Source organism: Vigna umbellata, chromosome 4 (assembly GCF_029865625.1).
Source record: "Vigna umbellata cultivar VRB3 chromosome 4, Vumbellata_1.0, whole genome shotgun sequence".
NCBI classification, from domain to species: domain Eukaryota; kingdom Viridiplantae; phylum Streptophyta; class Magnoliopsida; order Fabales; family Fabaceae; genus Vigna; species Vigna umbellata.
In genome coordinates this window covers 36620805-36645765 of record NC_142168.1, presented here as the reverse complement: position 1 = coordinate 36645765, position 24961 = coordinate 36620805, and the positions used below count along the sequence as shown (strand labels likewise).

Below are 24961 nucleotides of genomic sequence, written 5' to 3'. Positions count from 1 at the left end.
ATATGACTAAAACTCAAGTAATACCTGTAAATATTTTGTTGATTCTTAAAGAAAATAATGATCGTAATGTCACTACAATAAAACAAGTTTACATAACAAGGTATACATATAAATGGTCATTGAAAGGGTCGAGAACTGAGCTGCAACAACTGATGATGATGTTGGATCGTGACAACTACATTCATTAGAGTAGATGTGCGGAGGAATCTGAGGTTGTCATTGACTACTTCAAGACACATCCTGATGCAATCAAATTATTGAAGGCATTTAATATTGTTTTATTGATGGATTCAACTTACAGAACAAATAAACATTGGTTGTCGTTGCTAGAGATTGTTGGTGTGACATCTATTGGATTAACCTACTAAGCGGCATTTGCATTCTTATCAAGTGAATGCCAAAATAATTTCACTTGGGCTCTTGAAAGGCTGAGAGGTTTATTTCCGACATTTAAGGACAATTCACTTATAGTCAACGATAGAGACTTGTATTTGATGAATTTCATCGACAATGTGTTTTTTGACTCATATCAGTTGTTATGTCACTTCCATATTCTTAAAAATGTCAAAGCGATGTGCAAAATATTAGTTGATTGTATCGAAGCATAGGAGGATGAGGTAACATAAGCATAGGAGAACGTCATTGATTGTGAAGATCTATGTTTGATGACTATGTCAATCGCTTGGAATACACTTGTCGTTCATGGTTTTTATTCTTTGAATATGTCAATATTTGGATCATTTCATACAATACATAATTTGTAAAGGTGTTGACAAATTTAGAGAATACAACAAGGAACATGTATGTTTTAATGTTTTATTACTATTTAATATTTTTTAATATTATTGTTATACAAGTATTCACATATGCTTTGGGACTCATCCCTTAAGAATTACAATGAGTACAACATGTAGGACTGAATAGTGCAAGATGTGAATGCATATTGAGACAGACGTATGTGCGTGTGAATTAGCATGTTATGACCTTGGTGTTATTCATTTGGCTGAATTTCATTTCATGTGGATAAGATTGAGTATTTCAAATATTGTATCAAATAAATCTCAGCTAAAAATCCATTCAATGTGAATTTCAAATGGTTGAAGAACGATTTAAAGAGATTGACATTAGAGGTAGAGTGGTGATCAAATAAAAGTTACTTACATTGTTTGTCCTGCAACGACATCTATGATACCTCCATTGTACAAAATGAAGACAAAAGATTCACAAAAAACTAAACTTTCAAAAAAAAAAATGTCTACAAAACATGATCCATATTTTGATAGTCAGTCGATTCTTGTAAGTTAAAATTTATATAATTTTTTATTTTAGTAGTTTTATCTTGCTAAAATGGAATGTCACTAAATTAACCATGTCAAACCGATGACAACTCACTTAATCCAACATTTAAATTGAAGAAAAACCAATGAGTTCAAGATAAAAATATGGAAAGTGACATGAATTTGAGAAAGAGTGAAATATAAAGAATTTCAAAATTTTACTTTTTAGATAAAATTTAAAATAATCTCATTAATAATTATTCAAACCACTGTTCTAATTTCATAAAATTTTAAAAAGTATTTCCATTGAAAGAATATGTTTTATCATAAAATATTTCAAATTCTTTAAAGAAGCAAAGGATGAAAGCATGTGCAACAAAAATAGTAAAATATAGAGAACTGCAATTTTACAAATTTACAACTTACAAGATAGGACTCAAGAAGAACACATCTTTTGGAAAGTAATTCTTATATAGCATATCCCCAACAATAGGATTCACAAACACCTTGTCATCAAAACTATCCTCAACACAAGTATTAAAAAAACTGCACATCAGTACTTAAGATGTATTATGAACACATGCAAAATAGGAACAGGAAAATATGCAGACATTCTAAGTCCAAACAAAAGAAGACACATACACACTACGTCATTTACAACTCCGAGAAAGCTTAATTTGTCTGTGAAGCACTAGCCTGAAGAAGACCATCCCTAATCTGCACGGCGATGTCCTTCACGGCGCCAGGGCCGTGCGGTATGAACACCGACGACGACTTCGAAGATGCCCCTATCTCTTTCATGGTGTCAAAGTATTGAGTCACCAGGACCATGTCCATCACATCTTTAGCTGTTGTCCCAGGCACGTTCTCAGAGAAGGCAAGCACACTGTCCCTCAGTCCATCCACAATGGCCTGACGTTGGCGAGCTATACCGAGTCCTGACAGATACTTAGATTCTGCTTCTCCCTCTGCTTTCTTGATCTGCAGAATTTTTTCTGCTTCAGCCTTCTCATTTGCAGCCAACCTTAATCTAGCAGCTGCGGATAAGACAGTGAAAAGAATGAAGATATACTTATGTAAACATGCTGTTAAGGTACAGAAGTTTGTAAGAATGCAGTTCTGCAATTTGTAATTCCTACTACTTTATCCTATCAGAGAATTTATAACTTTTGTGTTCTGGCTGAAAACATAGTTATAGCTACCAAGCAAACCATATTGCAAAAATGCTTACACACAAAGTCAGTTCCATCCAAAACCAACGCAAGAACTCAAACAGTATGTATAACATCTCTATGTACTCTTATGCAAGGTAAGAGTAATTTGATACAGGAAACTGCAACTTAAATATATTCATAAAACATGTTACCTGCATTAATCTCGTTCATTGCTCTCTTGACATTAACGTCGGGCTCAATATCAACAATGAGGGTCTGGACTATCTCAAATCCATAAGTTGACATGGCCTATAAACATCAAGGTTGAATAAACTTGTTAATAGGGTTGATTACAAGTTATGACCTTGAAAGATCTGCAGATGAATATTTTAAAGAAAAAAAGGGAGAAACAAAGCAATTGTAGGAAAGAATGATTACCTTCTCAAGCTCCTCCTCCACAGCTTTTGCTATATCATTCTTCTGCTCAAAGACAGAATCCAACTCCAACTTTGGTACACTGGCCCTGATAACTGAAGAAATGAAAAATATTAGCAATGTTAAAGAAGTTGGCCACAGTTATCAATTATGCTGACACAATACCCAAAAGGTATATTGCTTCACAAACGACAATCACAAATGATCAAAGTTCATTATTAACTTTGAATGCAATGATTACATATACATGGAATTTCAAATAGAAAAGTCATCGTTCGTACCATCAAAAACATATGATTGGATCTGCTCCCTTGTGTTGGTAAGCCTATAGAATGCATCAGATGCTTTCTCAGCAACAGCTCGGTATTGCACAGACGCAACCACAGTGACAAAGACGTTATCCTAACAAGTTAATGGAAGTCAAACTCTAATAACATATCACAGTAAATCACATAGGAAACATCCAAACAATTTAGAAGAATCTTTTCCAAATATTGGTAAAACAAAATATTGATAGCATAAATTGACCAATAAAAACTTATACATTGCATAGATAGATCAATGAAAACCAATGACAATATTTTCCCTAGAACTCTGATGTGAAGTTATTAGAAATACACAGATAAACTTCGTTGGAAATTGTTATTTATATCAATCCAGTATAAATTGTCATTGTTATGTACCAAACAATTTCATGATATAAACAAAATAATGAACAGCACCATGAAACAACGTAGGTGAAGGAAAGGATGCAGCAGATACCTTTGTTTTCGTCTCACATCGAACATCAAGTTGCTGCACACGCAGTGACAAACCACCAGCGATCTGATACCCAAGACACCAAGGCAGACAATGGCATCCAGGTTCTAGAACATCAGAAAATTTCCCAAAATGCTCCTTGATGGCCACATTTGACTGATCAACTTGATAGCAACCGAATGCTTGACCCATTCTTCAATTCTGCAATAGAATAACACTACTCAACAACATAGACCAAACATAGTGAAATTTAGCATTTTGCTTCCACAAATCTGCTTTAGTCTTCTGAATTCCCATCACCAGTTTACCAAGAAAGTGATAAAGTAAAATCTAAAAACAGAAAGCGGATATAGTGGATGGAAGAAATACAAAATTTCAGAAATATGAATGTAAAGAAACAGTGGGTAAAAAGTCAACAAAAACCAACGGCTCTCAACCAAAAGAAATACTCAAACCAGAGGAAAATAAATGCAATAAAAGTGAACAATGTTTATGTTTTCAAAGAATAAGACAATGGATTAAGTACGACACCACAGTAAAAAATTACAATTTAGTTTATCCAATATACCTGTATTTTTAAGGGGGAACAAAATTAAAAGACAAAAGACAAACGAAACAACAACATAATAAGATTCAACTACACATCCAATAACAAAAACTCGGTTTTCAACATAATAAATACTCATTTGGATTGGAATTCCACATTCTCTGTTTTCCTAAGAATCGCGCAGAGGAAAGCAACAAAATTCCAGAAAAACAAATACAGAACCCTAAAAGTGAGAAACAGTGAGACACGAATTATCAACCAAATATTAGGATCGAAGAAACCAAAAAGTTCCCAAACCAAAACTTTAAGGAAAATTCAAACCACCCAACAAAAAAGATGCAATTTTGAGCTGATCCCAGAAAGCAAACACAAAAATTAATACAAACCCCTCTGACAAAAATGTTTAAGAGAACACAATTTAAAGTTATAACGCGTGAATCACGCATAAGAAAATTCAAAGACCAAAAACTGGTTCTTTTTATCAGCACCCAAAAACAAAGAGCAGAAATTCACCTTTTAGGCTGGGAAACACTGGAATGAATCTTTTTTAATATGTGCAGCAAGTAGGTGCAGAGTGCAAACCATACAGCAGGCTATATATATGTAAATATATAGATATAGTTATAGATATTTGTTTATTATTATTTGAAAAAACAGAAATATATTATTGAGAAAAGTTGTAACAGGTTCACTTTTATAATTATTTCTGAAATATTAAAACACAATTAAGTAAGAGTTGGTGAATCTTATGGAGATAGGTATTTATACCTTTTAAATATATAAATATACAAATATTACTCTAATATTAGAAGAGAAGCAATTTTAAAAAAGAAACTAATAAAATTTTAATAATTTAAAATTACGTGAAGAATAAATAGCCAAATATCTAAAAACCAAATTATCTATTTTTTTTTTAAATCAAAGATGAATAAGAATATTACGAAGATAGCGTAGGGTTAATCCTTTAATATAAGATTAAAATAGCTGCTTCCTTGTTTGTTAGAGGGGACCACATGTTGTCTTATCATTCTGGGTTGTAAATATCTCCTGCCACTTGTCTGTTATCCAAGATCCATTATATTAAACTTTTGTGTATTGGCTGTTCATGTCAGACCGGTTTGGACTTTCGGGGTGAATGAATTTATTATCTGTAAAGAGAAAAATATCATTCATTAACATTGCTGGTGTATGGCATCGGATAATAATTATATCTACGATGAATTCGTTCATTTTTACGATGACTACTCTAAAAATATATTAATACTTAATATTATCAAAATTTTAACCCTTTTTAATTTAAGTTATAGTTTTGTTTTATTTCCTTTTTTAATTTTAATTTAGAAATATCAATAAGCTTTTTACTAGTTTATAAGTTAATTTGAGTATTTTATAATCTAATTCGAACATTATATATATATATAATATTAAAATAATCTATTTTAGGAGTTTTTAGCTCATAGATTTTAAGTTTACTTCAATAATATTTAGTTTTTGTGATTAGGAAATGTTGGTAGGATAACGGATTTTCAAACAGGTGGATATTTGTTGATAGTTTTAACTTTCATATTCATTCGACTTTTCATCATAAGTATGATTTGCTACACATCAATACATTTTTCTAATAAAAATTTAGGTAAAATAAGTCATGTGAATTCATGAAGATATAAAACTTTTTTTAAACCAACAAAATGTTTGCAAAATCAAAGAATATTACGTGAGATTTGAGAGCCCTCGAAATTAAATTAACCTAATTTATGGTAAATAAGGTAAAATTATTAATTTCTATAATTATCACTTGAAAAAAGTCAAGTCTGAAGCATTTTTAGGTTGGTGAATAATACAAAATTCAGATAAAAACTTATATGTAGATCTCAAACTAAATTCAAAAGTTCATCATAGTAATTTACAAAGTAAAATATTTTATTAAATATCAGTATAGTACGAGATTAAAATTTAACTCTAATTAAAACAACATAAATAATAGACCAGTTTGTTTAAACTTAAAATTCAGATACAACTTATATAGTATTTGTGTAGATCTCAAATTAAATTCAAAAGTTTATCATGGTAATTTACAAAATAAAATATTTTATTAAATATCATTATATAGTACGAGATTTAACTTTAACTCTAATTAAAACAACATAAAAAATGGTTGGAATAAACTTAAAATGGTTATTTATCTTAAAAACCGAAAAAAATTACTTATTACAATAAATATAAAACTTATTTTTTAACAAATAAAAAAGTTTAAACAAATACATTAAAAAAAATACTTGTTTTATTAAATAAACATTTAAAAAAGTAGTACATACAAACTTTCTCTCCATAATACACATCTTGGATTTGTCCATAGTGTTTGTTTGTTTCCGAAATCCATACGTGACGTTCAAATAACTTCTCACATAATTGCACTTTGGAACCTTAATCTTAGTTTTGAGTTTAAAATAGAAGATAACGTGATTATTAACTAATTGTTGTAATTTATACAGAAAGAAGTTGGCGTGGTGTGTTTGGATTACGTGATAGCGAAACGGGCTTTCCATTGTGGGAAATTTCGGAGCAATGGGAAGAGGTGTGAATGGCATAAGCGCGTTTGACAATTTACAATTTCAATTTTTTTTTATGATAGCAGAACAATGATGTAACATTTCCCAAGTTAGCTTTATAATATGCTTTAAAATAACTAAAATATAAATATCTCGATTAAGAAAATATTTGAAAGTGATACTTCTTTACTTTTTTTATGATTTTCTAAATTTATGAGTGGTTGTTGGAAGAAGATAATATCGATTTTTACATTTTTATATACTGATAAAAATTAATTTTTTTATGTTTTTCTTGAATAATTAAGTTAATAGATTAATTAATTTAACTTTTATTTATATAAAACAATATAAATAGTTTAATATTTTATATAATAAATATAGTTTATTAATATTTTGTGAAATGTAATTTTTATTATATATTTAATATATTTAATGTGATTTTTTATATTTTATATTATTTTATTTTTTAATAAATTTTTATTTAATAATAAGTTATTGATGAATTTAGATCTCAAAATTCATATTATATTTAATATAATATTGAAAATTCAAAATTTTATTTTGAATAAACCCTTTAAGTAAAGCAAAAATATATTCTTCCAATTTTCTAAATAACTTTCATATTCTGTGATAAGTCTTTAGTCAAATTGATTATGACTTACACCAATCAAATATTTATTATGATATCCCATATTTTTAATGCAAAATTAGATAATTGCATAGAAAAAACAAGTCGTTGCCAAAGTCTTGGTTGCTTTGCCAACTCAAAATTCTTCAAAGTTGACTTTTCTTTCAAATATCTGTCCACCACTAATACAAGATATCTCAAATATATAATAACTACAAAGTGATTTTTTTATCTGGTTTAAATAAATAATTATTGCTTCACGTTATTTTTTTTCTTATATTTTATTTTTTTTATTGATGTGCATATTATGTTAAATGATAATATGAACAATGTCATGTATTTGTTCTGTTATTACTTGTCCAAATTACTAAAATGTCATTTTAGAAAAATTGAAAACATATTTAGAGATTTTGATGTGTATGTTGTCTTCCATACTGTGAGGAGAATTAAAGTAAGATAAAAAATAAAAAACCAATGTATTTTGGATTTACCTAGGTTGTCTGAAAGGATCTTGATTACAACTTTATCATTAATAATGTTCCTGTTTGTGGCTTATCTGGTATAGTTTCATGTGGTGAATATGTTTCCTCTGACTCTGTCCTTATATTATCTTCATAATTTACAAAATAAAAAACTATTAAAAGTCACTGTTTTCTATTTTAGAAAAGCATTTTAATAACATGGATAGGGATATGTGGAATTTGTTTTTCAAAATATATACACTTTAATTAAAAAAAAACTTATTTGAAGGATTTTGCTTCAACTTCAAGCTACTTGAACATTTTTAAGGATTGTAAAATATTTGGTGGCAGATGATTTTTTTTTTCTTCTAGGTTACAAAACTTTTGCTGTTTAATTTCTTATATTTGATTTTTAATTTTATATTTTTTTCCAATGATTTTCGTCTTCATAGTTAGAAAGTTTAAGTTTTGGTATAATTATTAATTTTCATTTGTTTATTTCTATTATTTTCATGTTTTAATTAAGTATATTATTTATTAATTATATCTTAAACAAATAAATTAATTACAAAATTCAATAGAATCAAAACATATATGTAAAATTATAAAAAAGGAGAATAAACAAAAGAAGACAGAAATGGTAAACTAATGGACAAAAAGATTTTTCATAAAACCATTAAACAAACAACATTTACAAGCAAGTAAAATCAAACATATAGTCTTAAAGCATAAATCATATCAAGAGAGACTATTCTACACTGAATCATCTAGATAAACACATTAATGTTGGACTACAAGGAAATTTTAACACTTATGATGTATATCATCCACCTACAACGTTAATCCCGACTAGAACTTCAAAAAGAATTTTTAATTAGGACCTTTTGTCACTCTCAACCCCTAATCTATCCTCTTCCGTATGAGTGTGAATGACCTATCATGATAACTTCCTATATGAGTTCCTACATTAATGCATACTCCAATAAACATATTTCACAAGGATTTTCCCTTGAAAATCCTATCAACCTCACAATCCATATCTCATCATATTCTAAACATTCATATTATCATTGATACATTTATGTAATCCAAACAATCTTCACACAACTCACATTCACAAAATTCATTGAACATGGAAATGATTAAAAAACTTTATCAATCTCACTAAGGGAAATCATTCACCCACTTAGCAAGTAGTGCTAAAAGCCTCACTCGCTTAGTGAATTAGAATGATTCTTACACAGAGACAAATTGCACACACCCAACAAGAGCACCATTGGAGCTCCTAATAACTTTTATGTTAATCATCGCCCAGCGAAGGCTCACGCTCAACGACAACCAAGGTAGTGAGCTTTCTAACTTTGGAGTCGCTCAATGAGAATACTCTTGCATAACGACCACCAAGTCAAGGGTTCTTTGTCTTAGGAGTCGTCCAATGACACTACTCTTTGCTCAACAAGTCTGCATAATTGTAAAAAAATGAAATTTTGCAATTATGCATATCTAGACCTACCAATTTCCATTCCAATGCCTTAAACATAGCATAAACATTCCAATTGGTTGTTTAATAGTTAAACTCAATCCAAAACACCACATTTACCATATTATTTGTTATACAACCTAAATATGTAAATTAAGATTCTACGTTTCCCCATTCAACAACTCTTATACATTAATCATCATAATTGATCATACAATTGTAGTTGCATAAACACATTCATTCAATTGATCAAAGTTAGAATTTTAGAATAGTTGTGCTTCCTTTACCTTTGAGACAACTCAACATGCTTTAAGAACTCATAAACCTTACAACAACCTCAGACACACATGAAGCTCTATTTATCCCTAGAAATAATACAAACATGATCAAGGTATGTCACCATTGATTAGAAGATAATCATATAAATCACTTTAAAGACATATGCAAACAAGGTAGGTCCACATGCAAAAAGAAAAATAAATTGAACTTAGAAAAGAGTCAGAAAAACAACTAAAAGTGATTTCTAAAAATATTCTATATTTTAAAATAATAAAATTTATTTTATTCATACTTAAATGTTTTATTAAAATAATCGAGTGAAATAATGGATGTTATAACCTTAATTTTATTAAAATTATTACACTTTATATATTATTTTGTACTAGTGAAAACATTCGTGTTTTTAATTTTTTTTATGATAATAAAAAATAATGAAATTATTATTATTGTTATCATTATTATAATTATGGAATTAAATAAAAGTATTTTTTTTATAATTTTAGTGTAAATGGTTTTTATTTATTTAAATTAAAAAATGGTTAAAATTAAAATAACCAACAGATTAAAAAACTGTTAAATTTAATTCATAAAATAATTATTTTAATTTTAAAAAAATATTTAAAAGATAAAATTAGAAGAAGAAAAATGTAAATACTAAAGAAAAAGTTTTCATTCTTGTATGTAATATAGATGATAACATATTGCGTCTCCCCACTCTTAGATATTTTTATTTCTGGTGTTGATGAGTTTTTAGAATAAGTGTTTTACAATTGGTAGAAATAAACTTCCACTTAATTTTCACGTAACAAACAAAATCAAATTCATTACATTTTTCATTTGGGTTAAATATGTTTTTGTCCCTTAAATATCACACGATTTTGGTTTTAGTCCTTACTCGAAACTTTGATGGTTTTTAGTCCTCGTAGTTTTGAAACTATTAGTATTAGTCTTTAAAAATGGACGGCGTTAAGTTTTAGTAGATGTGACAAACGGCGATGCCAGGTTCGATGCCATGTTTGATGCCAGCTGCGCTCTGCACTCTCTGCCATGTTGCTGGCCAATAAGAATCTGACACTCATGTGGCCATTCTCGTTCTTCCTCCCTCACCCTCACTACAACTGGAATTTCAACCGTCAAAAGGACTCAAAATGTTGCTGCCAAAGCCGCTGCTCAGCGCCTCGCTCAGGTCATGGCTTCTCAGACTGCCGACGACGACGACGGCGAAGATCTAGGTTTTCGCTACACTGCTCCCCCGCCTATATCGCTCTCCAAGAACTCTGCTAAGTCCACTACAACTCTCAGATCGCCATCTCCTGCCACGGTCCGATTCTTCCCATTCCACTCCACATTTATCCCATCCATCATTAACTGACCTCCTTTCCTTATTCACCTCCTAACTTAATCAGGTACCTGGAAACCTCCCGGAAGAATCAATGTATCTTCGCGCACCAGCACCAGCACCAACTCTACCTGCTACTAACAGACCATTACATTATAATAATGTCTGTCTGTCCACCCCCTAAACAACAATTACAATTCGGGATTCCATTAAATTTGCAGGTTTTCGTTTGATACTAGATTCGTTCTACCATGGCGGAGGTGCAGGGGCAAGTTTCCCCAATCTGGCAAACCCTAATTTGGGGTGGAAGGGAGCTGACACGTGTCAGATTCTTATTGTCAGATAAAAAGAAAAACAACGTGACAGAGAGTGCAGAGCGCAGCTGGCATCAAACTTGGCATAGCCTTTTGCCACATCCACTAAAACTTAACGCTGTCCATTTTTAAGGACTAATACTAATAGTTTCAAAACTACGAGGACTAAAAATCATCAAAGTTTTGAATAGAGACTAAACCCAAAATCATGTGATACTTAAAGGACGAAAAACATATTTAACCCTTTTCATTTTGAATGGTGGATAATGATAATATGTCCGCTGCACGTGTTAAAAAAGTCATATGTGATTTAACGTTTTAAAAAATAGTAATAGTATTACAATATAAATGTGTTTTGATTTTAGTTTTTATGACTTATTTTTTCTTAGTGATCCCATCATTAATTTTAATGATGATGATATCATCATCACAGTATCAAAATATTATGTTAAAAAAAAATTCACATTTCAATATCCAATGTCATAAAAATAATATATTTATAAGATTAAAATAAGAATGGTATTTGATTTATGAGACTAAATAAAAATGTCTTTTCTATATATATAACTCTCAATACATATATTTTAAATAATTGTCCTGAAAACATATCGGTTTTTAAAAGATAAAATACATTTAGTATTTTAAACTAACTAACAAATAATAAACATAACACTTTTACATGTAAGGGGATTTTCTTTTAACATTCAATAATATTTGTTTCCGTATTAATTACAATTATAATACAATATCACGTTAGGGTAAGTTTTTAATTTAATATTCTCAAATTAAAATGTTCGTAATTTATTTAGTACAATTGTTCTATTTAACGAAGTATACCAAGGCATAATTTTATATCATCTTTCCTATTAAAAAATAATACATGTTATCTATCAAACTACATTTAACTCATTTTATGAATTTGTTTTATATAAATTTTAATTTTTTAAGTTTCCAAATTTTTTAATACTAATGTATCTTTACTAAATCAATTATAATTTTATGTTTGATAATAAAATTTAATTAAATTATCATGAGTGGCTGTTAATTTTTATTGATATTAAAAATGATATTTAGTCAATTAACAAATTTTTTTAATATTTTTTTTTAATTAATCATAGTTTTGTTTAGAAAAAAGAAAATGATTAGTTATGTTTATTCTTTTACTAATTAATTATGATTTCTACTGATTGCTTTAAATTATACTCCTTGATTGATTGCTTTTTTTTTAAAGATTACATCAGTATTTTAATTTGATACATTAATCAGTACTTATCATTCTTCTTGTTTGTTGAGTTATTCTTTGAGAGCTTTGAAATTTCCATTCCTTGAGTTTCATGCTCTTTATGCCAATTTTTTTTATCTTCATCTCTCGTTGATATGTTTTTCTCTATTTGTGTTGATAACATATATACCGTTCGGTTATACTACTGTTCGGCAGTACAGTCTTGTACTGTTTAGTATACCGATCGATTTCACTATGTTGATCAGTGAACCGTTCGGTTATATTACTGTTCAGCAGCGCTATACCGAACGGTCTTGTACGGTTTAGTATACCGTTCGATCTCATTGTGTTGATCAGTGAACCGTTCGGTTATACTATTGTTCGGCAACACTATACCAAACGGTCTTGTACTGTTCAGTATATCGTTGGGTCTCACTGTGTTGCTCAGTGAACCGTTCGGTCTTAGTGACCTCCTTTTGGGCCTACACTGGGCCTACTCTTTTTCTGTTATTCTGTTTCTTCAGTTTCTGTTCTTCCCCTATATATTTCTTCTTCTGTATCACTTTTGTAATGTAAATAAGATTTTACTACTTTCTCAGCCTGTGTTTTCTGGCTTCTTACTTATCTTTTCTCTCCTTCTTTTTCCTTTCTCTTCATCACCGCATAGTAAATCTATGATGTGTTGTTATTATTTTTATTCTGTTATTTGGATTTAAATTAAGATTAGAAAAACATATCTTTTTTGCACAATTTTGTTTATTGGTGCTTTTCAATTTATGGATTAGAGAGTTTGAGGTGGCTTTGTAGTTTTCAATTGTTATCCGTTTTATCCAAATGCAACCTTAATGCTTTCATGCTTAAATGCTTTATTATGAATCTCGTGACGGTTCTTTGTATTTAGATTAGAAGCTTATTAAAGTTATTTTTTACACTTGAAATGTGTGTATTGTGAGGGTTAATCATGTGTGAAGATTTGGATATACATTTGTACTCGTTTAGGAACTTTTTGCTGCAAAGTAAATTCTATTAATGGAAACATTATATGATATGGTATTATCTTAATCAATATTTGTCAATAATATGCATTTTAATTATGATACATTTTATAGCATCCGTGAATGTACAACGTAACACCCATGTACATGAAAAAAAAATAATATTAAAATATTAATATAATAATACTATAATTGTTTATACAATGAAACTTAAAAGAAGAGAAATGAAATTCTCCTAATTCTTCCCTGCCTGCATCTTTCTTCCTTTCTTATTTTTTCCATTTTAAAGAAAGATAAAATAAATTATTAATCAAATTTCAAAATAATTGGGAGTGACTTAATCCATTGAGCAACATAATTTAGTTTTGACAAGTTATTTTGAGATAAATGAAACTAATCGTCTTTCTATTTTTGTCTTATGATTGTGTTATTATTTTATAGATGATTGATGAATGAGTTGATTTGCTTTGGTGTGATGATGAGATTATTTAGTGATGACATTGATGAATTTATAAGTTGTATGTAAGGAAAACATATATTACATTGTTTTCTATATTTTTCATTTATAATTATGTTAATTTCTATTTGTCTTTATTATCAAAATTTATTTTAATTTGTGATATGTTATTAACCTCATCTTTATTATATTTATTGTCATGTTTCATTTGGTGGGGTATTATTATTCACATTTATATATTATCTTTGTTATTGGGATTTTTTTTTGGTTAAATGTGTTTTTTATCTCTAAAATATCACACGGTTTTAGTTTTAGTTCCTCCTCAAAACTTTGATCCATTTTCATTCTTCTTCTTTTAGAAAGTTTCAGATTTAGTCCTTCATGACCAATGCTGTTAGTTTTTTTTTCTGACATGGCTAATGGTGTGTCACTTCCTTAACACGCATGTATAATTAATATTTCAAATTAAAGTGCAATTAGAATGAATGGAGACGAGGAGAGCGAAGAGTAGAGATGTAATTTGTAGAGTTTGTGTTTAACGAAATTGCGATCTAGCATTCAAAGATTAATGAAGTGGAAAAACTTTAATTTCTACACTTTTTGTTTGAGAAGATACCTAAGTTCATTCTTTCATCTATGTGAGAATAGAGGGTGGGATTAGGGATCTAGTGTTTCAGCATGTAGGTAATTTAATTTTGAAATCATTGTTGTAGTGTGATGAAATCTGAGAGTAAAAGATTTTGTTCTACGTGAAGGAGCATGGGTTCGAGAATATCAAGAAGTGATGGAAGCATGATCATGTTGTCGAGCTCCATACTGTAGAGCTCCTTATTGTCGACCTTCACGGTTATAATTGAATGTTGTTGAGGTCTATGTTGTCGAGGTCCACGCTACTAAGGTCCATGTTGTAAAGCTCCAAGTTGTTGAATTCCATGTTATTAGGTCCACGCTATTGAGGTCCAAGTTGTCGAGCTCTAGGTTGTTGTGCTCCATGTTGTTGAGCTTGATCGAGCTTTAGGCTGTTGAGGTCCATGCTGTCGAGCTTGACTGAGCTCAAGGCTACCGAGGTTCATGATGTTTACCTCCATGCTTTTGAGGTCCACGCTGCCGAGCTTTGTTGATGTCGTGCTTCTGAGATTGAAAAGAGTTATTCAGATGTCATGCTTCGACGTTCATTACTTACACGTACACGTGTCTTGAAGACATGACACACTGTTAGTCACGTTAGAAAAAAAAACTAACATTGGTTATGAAGGACTAAATATGGAACCTTATAAAAGAAGAGGTGAAAATCAATCAAAGTTTTGAAGATAAACTAAAATCAAAATCGCATAATAGTTTAGAGACCAAAAACATATTTAATCCTTTTATTTTATTTGTTGAGGTGATCATAATATCATTTTCATTTATTTTTATATTTTATGTTATTTAGTGGGGATGTTTTTAACCTAATTTTTTATTTATTTGTCTTTATTATTGAGATTTATTTTATTGAGTGAGGTGTTCATAATCTCACTTTCATTTAAATTTATTTTCATTTTCATTTTATTAGGTGTTCTTAACTTTATTCTTATTTATTTATCTAAATTATTTGAATGTATTTTATTTAGTTAGTTAATAACCTCATTTCATTTCACTAACTAGTAGTTAGCGGATTTTCGTTGTGTAAATTTGGTTCTAGTTATATAATTTATTTTAATTTATATTGTTCAAGTATTTTAATGAAAATGGAGTGTGATTTTGTATTTTGGAATATGTGATATTGAATTATGTATGTATAAACGATTGTTAGGTTGATTTAATTGTTATGTTAATAAAAGGAACTTGTTCTGATGGTGTTATGGTTAAGTAATTTACTTCTTTGATATTAAAAAGTGTTATATGAATTCTAGTTAGAGTTATGTATGTTAGAATTAGGCTCTTTTGAGCGTTGCTTGGACTCTATTCAGAGTGGCTCTCTGAGTGGTTAGTTGGAGTGAATCCCTTTTTGGTAGGTAGCTCAGTTGAGTGGAAGGTTCTTAGGGTGTTGAGTTTAGAGAACGCGTGTCTTTGGACAAAGAGCTCTAAAATTTGTGTTTGGGCTTACTTGTGTCAAGTTTAAAAAACGAGTCTTTTTTAAACAAAGAGCTTTAGAGACTCGTGTTTGATGTTGGGTTCTTATATTAGAGGACTAAAATCTCTAAATAAAGAGCTCTAGGAGCTAGTATTTGGTTTAATGTATGTGACATAGTACTATTAAGTGAATATTGTAAAAAGTTATGACATGTGGTTGATTTGTTTTTATGTTATCTCACTCTTTTGTTTGTTTGTGTCTGTGTTTATGTTTATGTTTTACTATGATGATGGTTATTTATCAAGGGAGTTCGGGTAGAAATGCACAACTATGAAGAGTAGAAAAAGTCGAGAGAATAAAGTTTAAGAATTTTTTTTGAATGGTGTATTTTATTCTACAATAATAAAATTGATGTAAATGGTATAATTTCTGTAAGTGTGGTTTATATTATATGTGAAATTTAAATAGATTTGATAAATGATTTTTTTTTTGTTATAAATTATGGTCATAAGTAAATACTTTTTCTTATACTAAAATTTTGAGATGTTATATTTTTAATGTAAATAATTTTATTAATAAAAAATATCATTCTTAAATTTATTTTAAGTCTCTTATATATTTTTACCTCTTGTGTTTATTACTTTCTTTCTCACTTATCAAAGAAGAAACAAAAGGACTAACTAGTAATGGATAATATTTTTAACATACAACTCCTCTAAACCACAGCATACTCACATTATCAAATAAAATTCAACTTTTAGCTTTTTATTTTATTATAAATAAGTTGTTAACTTGTCGTTATCTTATAATAACACTTTTAATTATGTAATCGAGTTGCTATTTTTCACGTAAAATGCGATAGCAAAAGTAAAATAAAGATTAAAATCAAAATATCCGTATAGAATTAAAGGTTGAATAAAGTCTTTAAAAACATTTTTGCAAATTTATGTCCGTAACCACGAATTCTTATGCCAAAGACAAAAAGTAGTTGCTGTTAGTGTAAAACTTACACAAAGTAATTAGTTAAGGTATTTTTTTTATTCTATTTCAAATTTGTTTTAAAAACTTTAAAAATAAATTTAAATGGCAAAACTCTATTGACTCAACATATTTGTCACCTAATTGCTTGAGTTGATTTTTTAAACACACAAAATCAACGTAATTCGATTAATTTCAATTGAGTCGAATAATGGATTGAATAAAATTAAATCCAACTCAATTTACTGAACACCCATTACTTTTTAATATTTAATAAAATTATATCCAACACCCTAAATGCTACTATTAAATATAAATAAAGAAACACTTCTGCATGTGATTTTCTTAATGCAAAACAAAACATTTTATGTAACATTGTAAAGTACTCGATTATTTGCATGCATATATTTTCCTCATAAAGTACTAAACTCGATTATTTTAAGACTGAATTATGTTCCTCTTTTATACATAAAATGAAAAGTTAAAAGTTCAAAATTCATTTAGTTTTAAAGATGAGAGAATATTGGCATAATAAGTTCTCAAATTCTTTTCTCTTTTTCTTTTTCACAAGCATGCATGGATTTAAGTCTGAGTTTATATACTTTAGTCATAATCAAAAGTTGAAAATTCAAAACTCCTTTAGTTATAAAGAGAAGAGAAGGGATAAAAGTAAAGAAAAGAAAACAAAATAATCAAAGTAAATAAGAATAAAGGTATAATAAACTCTTATCGTCTCAATAAAGCATCGAATAATAAATATATGCTACCATGATGAAGAAGTCGAATTTGTCTATAATATATTCAGTTTATTTATACCAAATTAAATCCAAATTCAGTTAATAGAAAAAAAAAATAGATTAGATTAGATGATTTATATAATTGAAAGAACTTTTGCCCTTTTAAATTAATTAAAATAACAAATTAGCAATTACCATTTTAATTAATGAATTACAGAGTAGCAATTAATTAATTACTTAGAAAAATAACAACAAAGTTTTACCTTTTTAAATAAATTTCTGTAAACTAACGTTTCTCCCCTAAAAACATTTTAACACTTAACACACTAACTACATGAAATTACTCATACACCACCCAAAAATGCATAAAAAAAACTGAATGCATACACATTTAACATATCCATTAAATAATAAAAATGATAAAATATTTTATTCGTTTATGATAATGATAAAATAGGTTTATCCTATCCACACGTACCCCCAAATAGTTGTTGAACACAAGTTATAAATTTGTATCATTTAAAATATTTGGCACACCCTTTTCATTTTGAATTGTAAAATTATATTTTGAAACTCCTTTTCTGTAATTAAAGGGAATGCATCAGGATTTTTGAAGGTACAAGAAAATGGGACCAGGTTGTGACCCTAAGACAAACATGTTCAACCACTAGTTTGGAAAAATCACTATCTTAGAAAAAGTGGTCACATGGTTGATCTTTGAAAATTAAAAAACAAAAAAAAAATGATTTTTTTATTAATAACGGAACCAAATTGAATAAATTAAACAAAAAACCATATTTTTGTTGTATTTTCAAATATTTCTCTAATATTAAAATCTTCCTAGCTTGTAGCTTGCTTTACAATTGCTTATATTTATTAGCATAAATATATATTCTGAATGAAACGTTCACACACACTGTATGCAATGCTAAATGTTGCATTCACAGCATCATAATATAAACTAAGAACACTTCAACTTTAAATAAAATAAATAACTATTACAATACCAGTTGATAAAGATAACAATACATTGTACATAGAAACAAACAAAGCTCTTTCTTAACAACAAACACATTTGACAAAACAAAAAATAAAACAAACATTTTTCTAGTACAACATCTGACTACATCAGTGTGAGTTCGCCGAAAAGTATACTGTCCAATGAGAGTGTAAAAATCTATGGCTAACATGAGCTAACACCACAATTTTTTTTCTTCTTTACAAAAACTACATTCTGAAAGGAAGAAAACCAAGACAAGGTGGAAAAGTTATACAATTTCAGTGAATAACAGTTATCCCACATGAAATCTGTGTATGACAAGTCCCTAAAATTACCACGTAACATGAAACTGTCTCATGCAGTTAACTTATTTGAGATTATGTAATGACAGAGAAGCCTTTAATGATTCCATCAGAGGTTTCAGAGAAACTCTTCCAGGACACAACAGTTGCTGTATGTACAGCTGATGAACTAATTTGTGGGAACTGAATGAATAGAGCATCATCAAAATAAAGATGGTGAAACTGTGATTCTTACCCAGTAGGTTTTGGAGACTTGGTATATCGAATGTATGGAGAACCATGTGGAACATTTGAACTAGACAATGTCCTTACAGGTTGACCCTTCCTTGACACAGATACTATCTGTGTTCTGATGCCATTTTTATGATTCGGCATCGACATGGTTCGGTCGACTCGCGCAATCTGGAAGTGATAAGATGAGATAGCCATGTCCTTGAGGCTTGGTAAAGGCTTCAAAGCTTGAACAACTTCACTCATCAAGGGTCTGGATTTTGGATCACGGCTAAGGCATTGAGCAGCAAGCTGCACAGCTTTCTGTACCCCTTTAACCGAGAAGTGGCCTTCCAGGCGGGGGTCGATTATCCGGTAGAACATCCTCCGGTCTCCAAGAACAGGTCTTGCCCACTCCACCAGATTGTGTTCCCCGTTTGGTCTCTTCTTGTCAATTGATCGCCGGCCGGTGAGCATTTCAAGTAGTACTACTCCAAAGCTGTAGACATCACTTTTTGATGTCAAATGTCCTAATAAGAATTGGACCGTAAGTATACATCTATGCACAAAACATGTAAATACAATCATTGGGTAACAATTTTTCAGTTAGAGCAGTAGGCAAGACCTGAGGTAACTATCTTGCTTTCTATTTCATCATGGTACTTCTTGAGTTTAAGATAAAGATCACACATTTTGAAAAAATAATTCAATAACTTAATATGAAACTTTTAAAGATCATTGGTGACCCCTTCCCCTTTTTTCTTCTACATGGTTTGGATTGAACATCTTGCATTTCAATGATATTTTCATGTAATGTGGCCTTGACTATAACTTTGAAGGATCAAACTGAGGGTTTTATCCATAAAGGAATCATGATAGTCCAAGAACTTATAAAACAGAAAAGCTTTTAGAGTGCAAGTGCAAATTCTAGACAACATAAGCTATCTTCATAGTAAGTTATACAGTGAAAGTACTGAGTTTAAGAAATGTTACCAATTGAAAAGGAATAGGGAAGGCTCAAAACTCACCAGTCATCACATACTCGGGGGCTGCATAACCATAAGTTCCCATAACTCTTGTTGACACATGTGTCTTTTCGCCTTCAGGACCATCTTTGGCAAGTCCAAAATCAGAGAGCTTGGCATTGTATTCCTGCGAACATTTTTGCTTTTATTTTCTGTGTTGGAGAATGAATATGAAACAATAAATACTTTCTTGACCAGTTGACTTACATACCGCATCTAATAGTATATTAGATGTTTTGAAATCACGATATATTATGGGTCTTTGAGCCTCTTGGTGGAGAAAAGCAAGACCCTTTGCAGCACCAAGTGCAATTTTCATTCTGATAGACCAAGGAAGAGGCAGGGGTCCTTCAACAAAACAAATGGTTGTTACCAGAAAAACAATCATGCACAGAGCACATGCCTATCAGAAAGAACAAATGCATTATGAGAAGAGAACCATTTTACTTTAGCTTTTGTTTTCTATATGCATGCTATAGAAATAGAAAAGATTTACCAGAGAAATAAAAAGGGTTAGTAGTTTACTTCTAAAGAGGTGGTTTTCCAAACTGCCTCTGGGCATAAACTCATAAACCAGTAATCTTTGGTCATCTTCAATGCAGAAACCAACCAGTTTAACAAGATTTGGATGGACAAGATCACCAAGATAATTTAACTCAGCCTGAGAAGAAGCAAAGACAAATTGAGAATGTTAGCATCATATGAGCTATAACAACAACATGAATGAAAATGTAGAAGTTGAGAAGGATATATAAGTTCCATACAAGCCACTCTTTGTGACCCTGATGTCCATTGTGGTTGAGGGTCTTGACCGCAACCGTAAGCCCGGTACCTGGTTTCACAGGTGCAGTTCCATTCTCTTCAATCCAACCCTTGAAGACACAACCAAACCCTCCTTCACCAAGAAGACTCTCTGGTCTAAAATTCCTTGTGGCCACCTTAAGTCCGTTGAATGTGAATTTTCTCAGGCAAGAAGCAACCTTCAACTCCTCACTGAATATTGGAGTGGAAGGGTTACTTTCTGCATCACTTGTTGTGGTAGAGGACTCCGGAGGAGCAACCGTTTCCTTTGTGATTCTATCAGATGCAGATTTGTTTTCCTCTGATTCAGTTACCGCTGACTTGACATTTTCACCTAAAAATAAGAGCAAATGAACACTATTACACATGATTTCATCATACCATTCTTGACTTTAAACAACTTCATTGCAATTTCACTACACTTGTATAAGACCAATATAGTAAATGCAATCAATGCAAAGTTGTTCGTGTCAGTCAGAATATAAACCATGAGCCGGTCAACTTTTATAACTTCTTATATGATTGAATCATTGGATAATCATTCTCAGGGTACAACAATAACAAAGTCTTATCTCACAATTGTCAGAACAATTAGATATCATTTACAAAATACATTTCTTGGCTCTTTTTCCCAACATCAAGTGCAGACAGTGGTTACAGAAAAAACATGCTGTGGTCAAAAGGTAATGCAGAAAAGAATCTGTCTTTGAAAGCCTTTAATTATTTCTAAATGAATTTGTTAGATCTTCGACATACTCAACAAAAATGCACAATAATAACTCAAATCAGTGTTATTGTCAGAAATCAGAATTCATTAGTTTCTCAAAACAGATTCACACTCACAAAAAGGGTTTGGTGGGCAGATCGTACAACCCAAAAAGTAAAGACACACAGCCAATGTTGGCCACCTAAAATTAATGACAAATGACAAATAGAACATATTTTCATGAAACTAAGGAAATTAATGAGGAAAGAAAATTACCATTATTAGGGGCACTAGTGCCACTAACTTTTGTGCTATCAACTTTTGATTTTGAAGGTATGCAACTCCCAAAGATGCTAAATCTAAACCCCCATTTTCTCTCCTTCACACCACCTTCCTTGTTCTTCCTGCCCTTTGACTTGTCCACATCCAAACTCCCTGCTTGAACTGCATTGCTCCCAAACCCCATCTTCCAAAAACTCTCACAAACAACTCTCCATGCACCAAAGTCTCAAAATTGTTACACAAAGCCACTTCAACTTCAAGCTAGAAATAATTGAACAACTTTCCTTTGGGTGAACTCAAGATATATCTCTGGGTCAAAAGTCAGAGACTAATCTCTCAAAAACATGTTAGACACAAAGCTAGAAACTACTGATTGAACAATATGGAGCTAGCGAAAAAAACAATTGCATGGCATTAAATGTTGTAAAAGATGAACAAACACATGAACACAGATGAATGACTGAGACCAACACAGCACAAAAACAAAGTCACAGACAAAAACCAAGTTGTGAAGTGAGTCTAAAATCCAAAGCAAAGAGGAAGAGAGAGAGAGAGAGAGAGAGAGAGAGAGAAAGAAAGAGAGGGAGGGAGTTGGTGTTGTGTTGAAGAATGAAGAGGAAAGCGGGAGAGTGCTTGTGACAGAGGGAAAGGTTTTCCACAGCGGGCAGGTCGGGCAGGCTTGAAAACGTGAAAAGTGGGGAAGTGGGGCAGTGCGGGCAAGAGAGAGAAAGTAACAGGCATTTTTCTTTTTGCTTTTTGAAAACAGCACAGAGCAGTGCCACTTGGTAAATTGGAACCTACGACATATGACTTTCACTTTGCTCTCTAAATTATTCCACAGATAACGTTGTTTTTTCCTTGTGGAAAATCATTATGCAAAGGGTCATCCTTAGGCTATCCTCATTTTGCTTCATACATGCTCTTCCAACTATTCTTTTTTCTTTTCTTTTTTTTCTTTTTCTGGTTTCTTCTAAATTGAGTATTAAAAAATGTGTGATATAATTTCATTTAATTAGAATATCAAGGTTGGTTGAAGTAAATTTTTCAGGCCACATAGGGAGCTAGAACTTGAAAGGCATGAATTTGATGAGTAATTTAGGATATAACTTTCAACTTAAAATATTTAAAATATTATGGTGTAAGAAAGTACAAATCAAATGTATTCATTTTTGGTATGTGGGTGCTATTTGTGATGAAGTTAATAATTACATTTTGTTGTTTGTTAGGTTGAAATGATTAAGTATAATAATATATAAAAAAATAGATTTAACTTTTAAGTTTGAGTTATTTATATATTTTATTTATTTATGTTTTTATATATTTTATTTATTTAAGTTTTTATTTTTCAAATAAAATTAATTTGATCTCTCCAATAATTAATGTCATTTGCAACAATCTCATATGTTAGAATTTAGATATTTTACTTCTGATTTTTTTTCCTTCTTTCACCTTTCTCCATCTCTTATTGTTATTTTTTTCTTTTTTTTTCTATAAAATATAAAGTCAATCTTTCTCAAGTTAGTTAAGATTAATTATATTTTTATTCCATCGATCATCACAAAAATTTATAAATAGATCATATTTGAAACTTTGATTCGGTTTGTTTCAAAAGCAATGATTTTAGTACATCATTTTCAATAGCATTAAATTTTATCCCACATGACAAATGACATTTCACATAAGTTGTCACATATAGCGATATGTGGTCGTCACGTGTTGAAGTTCATTATTTTGAATAAAAATTATATATTTCATAAAATTCACACCAACTTTTATTAACACTTTAAGAAAAAAATAAAGTTTCTTCAGGAGTTGATTAAGGTTTTTTGCATTTGTAGCAAAAAAGGCCACCCATAAACGAAAACAACCGAGATGTTGCGACGGTAAAACTCATAGAGGTTGATGTGATTTGTTCTGGCACTATTGGTGACGAAGAGGTGGAGTGATGGGTGGAAGACTTTGGTGGTGATACAGTAGATGGTGCTATAAGAAACCTCCAACCACCTAGAAGCAACACCTCCTCCACCTATGCTAGGGCCTATTTTACCCAGCCAAGACGTTGGCAATGTTGTCGTCGATAAATGTAGCCTTTGCCAGTGTCAATGAGACATCTCCTCCTTTGCTCCTTTTCCAATGTGTGAGATCTCAACATTATAACCATAACTCATCGTTGCACATCTTTGCTTGCCAAGGTTGTTGTTAGAGGAGTCGTCGACATTAACCGCATCAACCACCGCACAAAACCCTTATCTTCTTCACACACAGAGGCTTCTCCTCCAAACCTCCATATCTTCATATTAGAGGGAAACAAAGGGAAGTCGACACACTTCTCCAAGTCTCACTGGAGCTTAACTATTATATCTACAACTAGGGTCTTTGCTAGCACCGCAACTATAATGGCTCGTCTTTCTCTACCACCATTCAACCTTTCTCCTCCCTTTTGTGTTTCTAGTTGTTTTGTAAATTGAAATTTTTTGTTTGTATTGGGTTGGAATATTGACTTGTTGAATGAGAGGGTAATGAAATATATGTATGAAATCTCTGAATGAAATTCATTACTTTTAGAATTGGTTGCCTATTGAAAATGATTTCTCTATGTTGATGAGAGTGTGTTTGTGTGGGAAGATTGTGCCCATGATGATGAAGATGGAACATGAATGTGATGGATGAATAAACTAAGGAATGATAACATGAACAAAATGGATGAACATGATGGAGAGGTGAAATTTGATCTTTATGAAATTGTGTATGTGTGGAGCTTAATTGGGGAAATAAAGGTATAGAAGATGGATGAAAATAAAGGAAAACAAAGAATAAAAATGGAAGTTCTTAGGTGGAGTTTGAATGAAAGTTATTGCTGGTTATTGAGAGGTAAAGAAGAGAAAATGTGTGTTTGTGAGTATCTGTTTTTTTATCTTTTATTGGTGTTGGAAATGAAGAGATGAAGATAGTGTGAATAAAAAGGATGAAG

General features: G+C 30.6%; 2 protein-coding genes across 2 annotated transcripts; both read right to left on the bottom strand.

Annotated features, from left to right (window-relative positions):
• Positions 1 to 1648: 1648 nt before the first annotated feature.
• Positions 1649 to 4843, bottom strand: LOC124831617 (hypersensitive-induced response protein-like protein 2). Its single transcript, XM_047305702.2, has 6 exons — positions 4686 to 4843; positions 3629 to 3826; positions 3148 to 3268; positions 2870 to 2961; positions 2644 to 2740; positions 1649 to 2314 (listed from the first exon to the last, which is right to left on the bottom strand). Exons 2-6 carry the CDS (start codon positions 3815 to 3817, stop codon positions 1950 to 1952), a joined length of 864 nt encoding a protein of 287 aa, XP_047161658.2. The 5' UTR covers positions 3818 to 3826; positions 4686 to 4843; the 3' UTR covers positions 1649 to 1949.
• A 13778-nt stretch (positions 4844 to 18621) lies between these two features.
• On the bottom strand, positions 18622 to 22746 carry LOC124831537 (serine/threonine-protein kinase PBL34-like). Its single transcript, XM_047305587.2, has 6 exons — positions 21985 to 22746; positions 20966 to 21336; positions 20727 to 20862; positions 20413 to 20549; positions 20205 to 20328; positions 18622 to 19706 (listed from the first exon to the last, which is right to left on the bottom strand). Exons 1-6 carry the CDS (start codon positions 22172 to 22174, stop codon positions 19198 to 19200), a joined length of 1467 nt encoding a protein of 488 aa, XP_047161543.1. The 5' UTR covers positions 22175 to 22746; the 3' UTR covers positions 18622 to 19197.
• Positions 22747 to 24961: the final 2215 nt, after the last annotated feature.